At 40.9% G+C, this 12,174-nt stretch overlaps 1 protein-coding gene across 13 annotated transcripts in view; it reads right to left on the reverse strand.

Annotated features, from left to right (window-relative positions):
* The window catches only part of Cr1l (complement C3b/C4b receptor 1 like), a 53,819-nt gene extending 42,821 nt beyond the window's left edge, over positions 1 to 10,998 (reverse strand). For 11 of the 13 annotated variants that reach the window (XR_015635355.1, XM_087581488.1, XM_087581485.1 and 8 more), the window contains exons 1-4: positions 10,638 to 10,822; positions 7,486 to 7,665; positions 6,657 to 6,756; positions 861 to 946 (exon numbers count right to left, since the gene is read on the reverse strand). Coding sequence is in view for 12 of the 13 variants with exons in the window: in XM_087581488.1 (XP_087437614.1) it covers positions 861 to 946; positions 6,657 to 6,756; positions 7,486 to 7,665; positions 10,638 to 10,743 (472 nt within the window). In the remaining variant the exon portion in view is untranslated. Of the gene's footprint in view, positions 1 to 860; positions 947 to 6,656; positions 6,757 to 7,485; positions 7,666 to 10,637 lie in introns of all 13 variants that reach the window. The other 2 variants (NM_001005265.1, NM_019301.2) reach the window with 1 other exon arrangement.
* Positions 10,999 to 12,174: the final 1,176 nt, after the last annotated feature.

Consider the following 12,174-nt stretch of genomic DNA (forward strand, 5'->3'; position numbering starts at 1 on the left):
GCAGTATCACGGCATCTGTGTTGCGGGACACATGGAGCAATGAGACACTCAATCTTGGGTGCCTTGGCCCTAGGCCTCCTACCTTGTTCAGGAGCTTTCTGACAATGCATCAGCAGACATCATCATCTGCTTTAGAGATCGAAAGCTTCCAGATTCTGCTGCCTCTTTTGATCCCAACCACAGACACACAGTACTAACTGTCAGTCCAGGAATATCTTTCTCTCCCTTTTTATACAATACTCAAGCTGAGAACACTCAGAGTGGCCCTCTTCATGCATCCCAAACAGACTTGCACCCCTTCTCTCCAGTTATCCTTGACCTATAGCAAGAATGCCCAGTCACAACGTCTTAGTCCTTAGCACACGTAACCCTTTCACCACGGCATCAGCAGCTCCTTCAGTGGCCCTGCACCTCTCATAGAAAGTACAAAATCTGTGTTCATTGTCCAGGAGGACAATATACTCAACTCGAATGATGCCTTATTTAAAAAACTGAAGCAAATGCTTTAAGATGACCTCTGAGAGTCTAATATTATCTCTTGTAGTCAACATATACTGGAGGCTATAACAAATATATACACTAAAGACCCAAGGAAGCAAACATTTCAAAACTTGGTTAAGTTGATAGATAGCAGGAGTATACAGAAAGGTTAAAAAAAAAAAAAAGAAATGTGCCAATTGCTGGGTGCAGGACCAAAATTTGCATGTCCAAGTCTGTAAAGTTTCAAGTTTATGTCTGTGGTAGAGCACCTCCTAGAACGCATGAGACCCTGGGGTCAATCTCAGTCCTGCAAAAATTATATAATTCAAGAGAAATTTTAAAATACATCAATAAAAGTAATAGAAGAAAAACGAACTTACATTCACAAATAGGTGCCTCGGCATCCCAGGCAACGCTCTGATCAGAGATTATGCACATAGCAGAGGAGGAACCAATGAGGCGGTATCTACACACAGAGTAAAGAATATTAAGGAATAAGTAACCGTCTGCTCGAGTTGCCGATTCCCAGGGGTCACTATCTTAGAAGCTTCAGGATATTTTTCTTTCTTGCCAATGAAAAACTCCAATCTTCTTTTGGGCCTTTTGATTTCCTTCTTCATTCCTTCCTAACTAAATGAGATTTCTCTTTTTATCATCTTACTACACAATCTGCAGTAAATTATAGTTATTTCCTATAAGTCTTATATTTAAAGACATTACAAGCGTCCTGAAGGCAAAGGAAATGTTTTATGTATTTGTGTACATTATACAAATATGAATTCATTCGCACTTTGCAAGCATTAATGTGAATACCTAGGTAAGGGAATGCTTTGTCAGCAAGATTCAGCAAAGAAACTCTAATCTGAAACAAGAGATGACTTCATACTTAAAACAGCAAAACTCAATGTCAGCAATACTCAATTAATGTTGGCAATACTCAGTTAACATGCTGCAAACAGTCTAGTATATCAAAAAATCAAAACAATTCGTGCTACACTTCACAGCAACTCATAACTACACATCATTCTGTACACACGACTGTAAGTGGTGTGTTTTAAATTTAAATTCCACCTGCTCCTCTTCCTATGAGAAAGAGACTTTTGTTTGTTTTGCTTTTTTGAGACAAGGTTTCTCTGTGTAGCCCTGGCTGTCCTCAAACTTGTTCTATAGTCCAATATGGCCTCAAACTCAGAGATCCTGCCCCTGCCTCCCAAGTGCTAGGATTAAAAACTAGCACCACCATCACCTGGCAGAAAAGAAAAGACCTTTACACAATCTTATATATGTAGGTTTGTGTATTCGCCATCATGTCAAGATCTACCAGACTCTTTCCTCTCCAAGTTGCTTTGGTCATGGTGTCTCATCGCAGCAACCGTACCCAGAACACATGGTGGGAGGGGGATATAATATACAGTGTGAACATTAACATTAGTAATTACAATTGCTCTTTAAAAGACTTTATATTCAGAGGATAGTTAGGCTAGGCTCTTGTCTGCCAGCATAATAGAGAATCATTAATAATGTCAGGGATTGGTGACGACAAAGGGAAGGGTTCTCACCTGGGCCAGTGACTTGGCCATTCCCTCAGTCTGTGCTCCATCTTTGATCCTGCATTTCTTTTAGACAGGTCAAATTTTGTGTTCCAAGTTTTGTGTGTGTTGGTGTCCTTATCCCTCCACTGGGGTCCTGCCTGGCTACAGGAGGTGGCCTCTCCAAGTTCCGTGTTCCCATTGCATCGAGGCTAAGGTCAGCTGCATTGAATCCTAGGCGCCTCCTCCATCCCAGGTCTCTGGGACTTCCTAGAGATTCCCCCACACACCCCTACCCTGGGGCAGATTTCATTCATTCTTTTGGCCCTCTGGTTCTCTCCCCTGTCTCTCCAGGTACCTGACCCTGCGCCCTCATTCTCCTCACTCTCCCACCCACTCCCCTCTAACCAGCAGCTGACTGAAACAAAGCAGATACCCGCAGCCCAACCTTGGACAGAGGTAGGCGACTCTTGTGTAACAGTTGGGGGAAAAGATTGAAGACCCTGAAGGGGATGGGAACCGCACAAGACCAACAGAGTCAGCTAACCTGAACCCCTGAGAGATCTCAGAGACTGAGCCACCAACCAAAGAACACACAGGTAGCAGATGTGCGCTCAGTCTCCATGTGGGCCCCCCAACAACTGGGGCAGAGACTCTCCCTAAAACTGTAGCCTGACTATGGTATCTGTTCCCCCACAGGACTGCCTTATCTGGCCTCAGTGGGAGAGAATACTCCTAATCTGGCAGGGACTTGATGTGCCAGGGTGAGGGCATACCCAGAGGGGCCGTCCTCTCAGACGAGATGGAAAGGGGGGATGGGAGGAGGGTCTCTGAGGGGGAATCAGGGGGGGCAGCTTTTAGGATGGAAACAAACAAACAAAAAATCGAATATACCTCAGCCAAGGTTACCCAGAAAAACAGAATTATCTAGCAAGTTATTGCCATTGAAACCATGACATATACCTAGTGAATTTATTGTTATTGAATAGCTTTTGATATTCCTAATATTATGAAGAGACAGAAACACATTAATCTCTTTCTGTATACTACATGCATGGTAGTAGTCTAATATTTTACATGTCTTACAGAATGTCCTATGTACACTTGAGAAGAATGTATATTCTTCCGTTATTTGTGTTCTATTTATATCTGCTTCTTTTTTACTGAGTTCATTTGATGAATGATCTATTTATTGCTAAAAATGGAGTACTGAAGTCCTGTACTACTACAGTATTGCCATCGATTTCATCCATCAATTCTGTTAACATTTGCTTTACATATTCACGTGCTCTGATGTGAATATGAATTTATAACTGTCACATCCCTGTACTCAACTGACCATTTTAGTGTAGAGCAGCTAATTCCCGAGCTTAATGTGACCATCACCAACATGAAGTACAAGTAATGCTGTAACCTATAAGATACCCGGTCCTGCAGAAATAAGCAAAAAACACTGCTCAGAGCTAGATCTGTGGTAATAGTGAAAAGTCTGTCAGCATTCATTTATGGAAGGAAAGAGAAAGGTCAGAAGACCCTTACCTGAGAATCCAGATACCAATCCCTCCTGCTTCCACTACATATAACTGTTAAGAGCTAGTAAGATTTACAGGAGGTGAAAGATTAACCGGGAGTTGGAATATTTCAGGAGTGTAGTTTTTCCTGAGTTATCTGTGCTAAGGCTGGGGCTTGAAGTTGCCTTTGAGACAACCATTCTCCTGCAAATAATCCTGACAAATTCATTGATTCATCAAGCTAGACTTGGATAGAATCCTTTTTTTTGGGTCTGCCATTGCCTTACTTGTGTAAAAGCTGTTTTTTTACTTTATCCCAGAAAACGTTACACATCTACGATGCTGTCTGTTGTGACAGCCTTTCACTTTGTCTAACAACGATCCCCCTGCCTTATTCCATTTGCCACTCTCATGGAACATGTTTTCCCTTCACTTGCTTTCAGATTATGTGTCTTTAAAGCTATACCTTAAGTCCTTTACAGGCAGCTGCATACTGCTTCATCTATACAGCAAGTCTATATATTTTTCATATTAGAGCATATGGCTAACTTTCTTTTAAAGCAAATTATAGATAAGTAAAGATGACTCCTATTATTTTGTTTCCTGACATTTTTCTACTTTGTTTCCATTCTTTCTCACTTATTTTCTTCCTCTGTAATTTGATGCTCCTTTGGCAGTGGTTATGTTTGGTAACTTTATCTTTGTATAACTAGTAAGGTTGAATTGTGATTACTTCAAAGCTTATATAAAATACCTTAGAGTAATAATAATTTTGAAGCCGATGATACCTTTAACTATGGTAGTATGAAGAGAGAAAGGGAATAATGAAACAAGAAGGGTGAGTAGGGTAGGGAACTGGAGGGTAGAGTAAGAATGTAGGGAGGGATAACTGTCCTAGTCTGTGTCTCCACTGCCATGATAAAACAGTGATCAAAAGCAAATATAAGGGAAAGAAAGGCTTACATTTCCATGTTATAGCCCAGCACTGAGGGAAGTCAAGTCTGGGTAGGAACCCAACCAGGACCTAAAGACAGGAATTAAAACAGAGACTACAGATGAATGTTCCTTACACTGTACTGTTCAGTCTCAACCTTGTCTACACAACTCAGGACTAGCTGCCCAGGGGTTGTGGGCTGGACCCGCCACATCAATCATTAATCAAGTGAATACCCCACAGACACACCCACAGGTCAAGCTAATGGAGCCAATTCCTCAACTGGGTGTCTCTGGTTCGTGTCAGGTTGACAACTAACCAACGTAATACCTAAAGACCTTTTAAAAAGTCATAAGAAAACCTACTATTGTAAGTTTTAAATATATATACATATAAAAGAAGCTTGAAGTGCAGACAATCCTGAGAGCTCAGAGGAGACAAATACTTCTGCTCATATTCCTGCCCCAAGAAGAACCTGCCTAATGCGCTCTGGGCACAGGAATCTAGGAGCAGTAAAGGGCAGGACCCTTCCAGTTTCTGCCTGAACCCAGAGCCGAAAGCCAGTCACCAGGAGCGCTGACACACCTGAGAGCAGAGGTAAGACCAACTCTTCTGCTCTAAGTGGACTGCCTGAAGGCCTCGGGACACACAAACCCAGGAGCAATCTGGGACAAGATCCTTCCTGTTTCTCCTGCACCCAGAGCTGAACTGGTCCCACAGCCCTCTGTACCCAGATCCGGCTGAAAGTAAACACGTCTACAGGAGTGCTGACACACAGGTTTACAGGATGGTCAAGCCACTGTCAGAGATCACTGTCACAGATTTAGTTCATGTCCTATAGCTTAACTAACATTCAGAATTTCACTCTGTGTTGAGTAATGAGGAGAACTAACATTAGCACATACTTTGTGAGGACTTCACGCTTGACATATTCAAAGAGAGATTTCTGAGTTGTGTTCCCTAAGTGATATACTGATCCTGTAAACTCCTGTTCCCTGTCCATGTGCTATCATTTGGAAATAAGGTTTTTGTAGATGTAGTTAAGCTAAAATTAGGGTCTTTAGAATGGATCCTAATCCAACATAACCACTATCACTGTAAAAAGAGAGAACACTGAATATAAATACATACAGAACAACATGTACTCACAGATAGAGAGGAAGCAATCATGTAGATGGACACAAAAATTAAGAGTTGTGCTCTACAGAGAAGGCCTGGAGCTCCTGGAGGAGGCAAGGCAGATCCCACCCCTAAAGACATCGGAGGGAGCAGTGTCCTGACAACACCTTATTTTGGACTTGTAGACTTGGAATAAAACTCTTAATTTTTCTTGTTTGAAAACACTCTGTGGTACTCATCTCAGCAACCCTGGTAAACTAATAAAAGCTGTGAATTTAAGACCTGTTCTTCCTCAGAGCTCCCTGGGCTTTTCTTTCTTCTAGCAGCATCCACTCTAAATTTCAGAAGTCTGTGTGCTTAGACTGCCCTATCTCACCCAGTGAGTGCCTCACTTTCTATGTATGTTTCCATAGTTAGAAACATCTCCTAAAGGTTCATAGATTAAAAGCTTAGTCTCCCAGGCTATGATCTTACTGGGATGTGGTAGAATCTTCAAGAGGTAGGACTGAAGGGACAAAGTTAGGACACCAGTGACAATGCCTTAGGAGGAGATATTGAGACCTTAGCCCTTTCTTGCCTCTCTTCTCTTCCTGGCAACTATAAGGTGAACGGGCCTTCTTTACCGTGTTCCTACTGTAATGGACCAAAGCAAGAGAGTCAAGAGAACATGAACTGAAACTTCTGTAATTATGAGTTAAAACATACCTTTAATCTTTTACTTCATTATCCCAATTATTTTATCATAGTAATGGAAAGCTAACACATGTGTTATTTGCTTATTCAATAGGGATAACATGTCTTTCCCACAAAGTCATTTCTATTTCTATTCATTTCAATCAGGAGGTAAGCGATTATGTTCAAGCCTTCTAAGGCTCGGTAACATTGTGATGGTATTTGTTGTAGAGCTTTGCTGCAGAGCACTTGTCTAGCATACTTAAAGCCTGCACAAACACTACAAAACACAACACAAACAAAAGGCAAATAAGGAAGTAATAGATTAGATGTCTTTTCCTAAGATCTGACTAGAAATTAGTACTGCTATTCCAGAACACTTTGAGCAAAGAGATGTTGTTGCCAACTCACCCTTCATTACAGGTATAAGTGATAGAGGATCCAAACCGGATGTCTGTGTTTACATGTACTATGCCATTCTGAGGATCTAAAGGAGTTTCACATTGTTTACCTATGAAAAAGAAACAGAATTGTGGAAAACCAAGTACAATAAACTAAACTTTTTGTAGTTTATGAACTTCTAACCTGATTATAACTTCCTGTAGAATATATATAACTGTAATATATACTGTAATTGTAATATATTGTAATTGTAATATATACTGTAGAATATATATAACTGTAATATATACTGTAATTGTAATATATTGTAATTGTAATATATACTGTAGAATATATATAACTGTAACATTTCAAAGATTTTGCCACTTTGGAGAAATTCATCAGACAGTAGTTTCCAAAAGAACTCTCATCCAAGTTTTTCCTTATTTTCACACAGTGATTCCCTAAAACTTGTATACCTCTTTTATTACCAAAGCATTCTTCTAAGTATTCCAATTCACAGGCCTCAAAGTCTGAAATTTTTCCACCTCTTAGCTATTAAATACACTTTGCTTCAGAATCATTAATTACTTAATGACAGTTGTGCAAAGTCAGACACCCTAAGTGAGATATCCTGGGGCTATTTTCCTTTAGTCATGCCCTGTAACAATCATTCTTATTAAATGTACTAACGACTGAGAAGACAGAATCACAGAGTAAAAAGATTTGACTAACCAGAATGATCCACATGTACTATATACCTTAGATAAGATTAGTAATGTGTCATATTCTAAACTCCAGACAAACTGAGGCAGACTCTACTATTTGTCACAAAGGAGCTTCTTCTGCAGTTACTCACGTATACACACGTCTTGAGGACTTGTCCACACTGAGTTTACTTCGCAGGTGATAGAGAACTGCCTCTTGATATATCCTGGACGACATTCATACTTCAAAGATGTTCCAACGGGAAACGTGGATTCATCAGTTGGATTTATAGGTTTGGCATAAGGAAACAGTGGTGGGGCTGGGCACTGGCCTGGAGAACGAGACGCAGCAATATTACACTGGAGAGGAGGACACCCCTCATCACTCCCAGTTCCTTAGCTAACTATGAGGGCCCATGATCCTCCTCTCTAGCATTCAAGAATGGGTCAGTACTATGGCCAAGGGGGGAAAAACAATAACATTCAAAAAATAAAACTGTATTTCATTTTGTTAATGTATTTTCCAATACATGTTTTGATTGAACTTCCAGACTCAGTTTATTGTCCTTTAAGGCTTGGCAGTATTAACTTAAGTGGCAGATAGAGTCAAATAATTTCTATCCAATAATTATCTGTTAGAAAAAAAATCATTTTAATTTAACTTTGGAAATAATACATTTTTGTTATGACTTCTTTTCCTTCTAATACTTTTACTTCTGCTAGATGCTAAAAATGTCATATTTAAATATTGCAATTTATTTTATAGTTGTCTATTTCTGTTCATCATACCCATCTTTTATTTTATATACCCATAGAACATCCAAATTTAAATTGTTATATTTCATGAAAGGTTAAATTTTATCATAATATCCTCAATTTTCACATAAAATCTTATTTCATGTTCATCTTATTTCTGAAACCAAACTGAGTAGAATACGATTTTTAATACTCGATATATCAATTGGACAATGTGAGTGTGAGTGTGTGTGTGTGTGTGTGTGTGTGTGTGTACATGTGCTTGGTGTGAATGCATATATGCATGGTTTTTCATGTGTGTGTTTGCATGTTTGCACATGCATGTTTGTGAGTACAAATGGAAGCCTGAAGGTGATGTTGGAAATTATCCTTTATCACTCTAGGTTTCTCATTGAAGCAGAGTCTCTCAGTGAAACCCAGAACTTGCTGATATGGCTAATCCTGCTAACCAGCTCAACCTGAGGATCCTCAGTCTATACCTTCAGAGGCTGAAATTATGGGTTGGCTGCCACACTTCACCAAGCAACCTGTTTTTGCCAAACGATTATCATACAAATGTCAGTCTTTGTTTTCTCTCTGGTCTAGCTTTACAAAGCACAGTTACTTGAAGATCACCTAGGTTGCATGTATTTCACTGCTGAGAAATATGGTTTGATAGGTATGCCATAATTTAACTGAAAGACATTTTGATTATTTCCACATATCGGCAATTACCAATAATTCAGCTACGAAGGAGCCGAAGAGGTGGTTCAGCAGTTAAAGAGCACGTTCTGGTCTCCAGAAGACCCAGGCTTTATGTCTAGCACCCACATGCTCACAACCTGTTGTGACTTCAGTCTCAGAAGATCTGATGCCTTTTTCTGGCCTCTGTAGGAACTGTATGCATATGACGCACAGATATACATGCAGGCAAACACTAACACATGTAAAATAAAAATAAATAAAATCTGAGAGAAACAAAACACAAGCCACCACACAGCTATAAAAACTAAAATGTCTCTGTTGGTCACAGGTTTAATTCATTAGTTTATTTATTTTACACCTTGACCAGTTTCCCCCTCCCTCCACTTCTCCCAGCCCCTATACACTCACACACACACACACGCGCACGCGCGCACGCACACACACACACACACACACACACTCACTCACTCACCCATGCTCACACACACACACATGCACGCACTCACTCACTCACCCATGCACACACACACACACACACACACACACACACAGAGATTTTGTTTTTCTTTAGTAAAAACCTAGAAGTAAAACGCCTGGTTGGATGATAGGATTTGTTCTGAGACACTGCTGAGCTGCTTTCCAATAGCTTCAAACTGTTTTACCTGCCAGTGAACAGCACGTGACAAATGGAATCACTTTACTTAATTGCTAATAATTGAGCCTAACTTTTAACTATTCCCATGCATGTATATTGTTATCTTACTGTGGTTTTGTCCTGGATGACATCACCTACTTTTAAATGCTCCGTCTGGGGCACTGATTGATTCATCCTGACTCCTCGGCGCTGTGAACTAATGACCAGTTCCATGACTTTGCTAGAGTAAGAGCTGTCAGCCTGCTCCACTCTACATTACTCTTCAGGAAGACATTTTGCTAAGATTTTGCATAAGCAATCTTATCAGTTAAAATGAAAAGCATACAATAAAAAATAAACAATGCAAAAGACTTCAAGGAACTATTTCTCTAAGAAAGTTCTGCTTGAAGAAGGGAAATTACAACTTCCATGGTGGGTAAAACGGGCATTCCATTTTGCTCTCAAACACCACTAAGATTTAATGTGTAAGTTCTACAGTCCTTTCCACTTGCAAATATTTCTTTGCACCTTGAGGCTTCCTAGCTTTCCACATCGTACCCTGGAGTGGAAGTGGAAGAAGCTTCCTTAAAGTGGGAATTCCAGGGAGTTGGTGAGGATTTGGGATGGGAGATAATACACACAGTCCCAAGACAAACGGTTGTCAAGTGAAAGCTGTATCCCCCGGCCTGTTTGTCTAGACCTTCTGGGCAAATGCATAGGTAATGTCTCCAAGGTAGAAATAAATTAAGGAGTAGGAATTGGGTTAGACACTTGACAGCACCTATTAAATAGCAATACCACGAAACTACATTTCACAGATAAGGAAACACAGAAACATATTAACTTTCCTCACAACCAAATTCTAGGATTAGAAATTGCATCTCTCATATTTACACAACCCCCTGCTCCCTGCAACATTTCTCTCACTACAACTGGCTCTACACTCAGCACAGACGAGACACTGTATTATTATTATTATTATTATTATTATTATTATTATTATTAGCAGCAGCAGCAGCAGCAGCAGCAGCAGCAGCAGCGGCAGCAGCAGCAGCAGCAGCTGGGTGACCAAGCCTTTCTGCTGGCTGGGTACAACCCACGATTTGAGTTGAGCGCGCTGCACGCTCACCCTGGGAAAGGCTCGCTGCGCTGCCACTGTGACCCCAGACCAGCATTGGAGTCAACGCTGAGCCCCGCATCCGCGCCTCCCGGAGCCTCCCCGCAGCTCACCCAAAGTAGATGGCGACAAGAACAGCAGCAGGACGGCCAGATGCACTCCTCCGCGGCAGAAGGCTACAAGGCGCCCCACGGGGTCCAGAGGCGAAGAAGCCTCCATTCCCCTCACAGCGGTCTCAAGCCCAGTCTCACGGCAAAGCGGTGGAGGAGGCGGCCCCACCCAGAGTACGGGAAATGGCGCTGGGTTCCGGAATGAAGCTCGAACTACAGCTTCCTCCTGGGCTGGGCGGGGTCTTGTTTACTCCAAGCTCCTGGAATTTCTGTGGAATTTTCCTCGGGAGATTGATTCACCAACGCAAGCACTGGATCAATCCATAGTAAGTCAGCTGTTGGAAGTTTTCCATTTGTAAGCACCTTCGACTCCAAAGAAAACAAAGGCATTATGGGAACTCGGTTTGCATATAGCCCTGCCTTACTCCTTTTTAAAAAAAAGGGTGGAGCCTAACCCCAACCTGCGGCTGACTTTTAAACACTGAAAGTACAATCGCTGGCCCTGCTGGTGTATGTTGAATTCGGATGTAACGTGCCGCTGGAAACAAAAAACAAACAAACAAAAAAATGAAAGCAGTGAGTTAACCAGGCGTAAATTTTATAAATACTCAGAGGTAAAAACCACAGCTCTCATCTTGAAAGGAATAAGAATTTATTCTGAAGCCATTTTGAGTGATCATGGCCCTGGAACTATGATTTAGGTTACCCCAAATTTCATGTTCCAACGTGGAAGCAGTTTCACAAAGTTTTTATGGTTTTTCAGAGCAGAGAAAGTCATAAATCAAGGCAAATTTAAAATACATTGGTGGGTACATCCAAGAAGCAGGTTTATCAAGATGGTGAAAGCTTTTCTATAGGCTCTGCATGCTATCTAATGGCACTCAGCTTTTGGATTGGCAGAACTTAGTTGCCTGATAAGTCAGTAGATTCTGAAAGATTGTTTGTTTGTGGTTTGTGGTTTTTTGTTTGTTTGTTTGTTTGTTTTGTATCTATTGTCTCAAGGTGTTGTTAGTTCTGACTTAGGCCAAGATAAGAAAATTATTGGCCTCTGGACCTGCAAAATTGTGATCTCTCCACAGTCCTGAAATTCTAATCAGCCAATCAGTCTTTGCAGAAACAGATAATTTTCAGGAATTTCCTTTCACAGTTAGATGCAGTTTCTTTCCAGACGTTTTTGTTCACAAATACAATGTCAATGCTATTCAGCCTAGACCAGGATAGTGCAGTAATAAATCGGGAAGGCAAGCCAAGCCTTGCCATCATCCAAGTGAGATTTGATGGCAGGAGAACAACTAATGAGATTTCAGAAATAGAATAAACAGGGTTTGCACTGGATTTTAATTCCTTTCTTAATACTGGAGAGAGAGAGAGAGAGAGAGAGAGAGAGAGAGAGCGCCCTACTCAGAAATTGGTTGTTGTACTTCTAGAAATGACGAGTAGAGAGGGCCAAGTTTGGGGAACAAGATTAAGAATTCAAAGATTCCAAGAGACAAATAGAGCATGTGGACAAAAATGTCCACATTCTGCTTTCAGAACCTGT

This window comes from Rattus norvegicus, chromosome 13 (assembly GCF_021556685.1).
Source record: "Rattus norvegicus strain SHRSP/BbbUtx chromosome 13, alternate assembly SHRSP_T2T, whole genome shotgun sequence".
Lineage (NCBI taxonomy): Eukaryota > Metazoa > Chordata > Mammalia > Rodentia > Muridae > Rattus > Rattus norvegicus.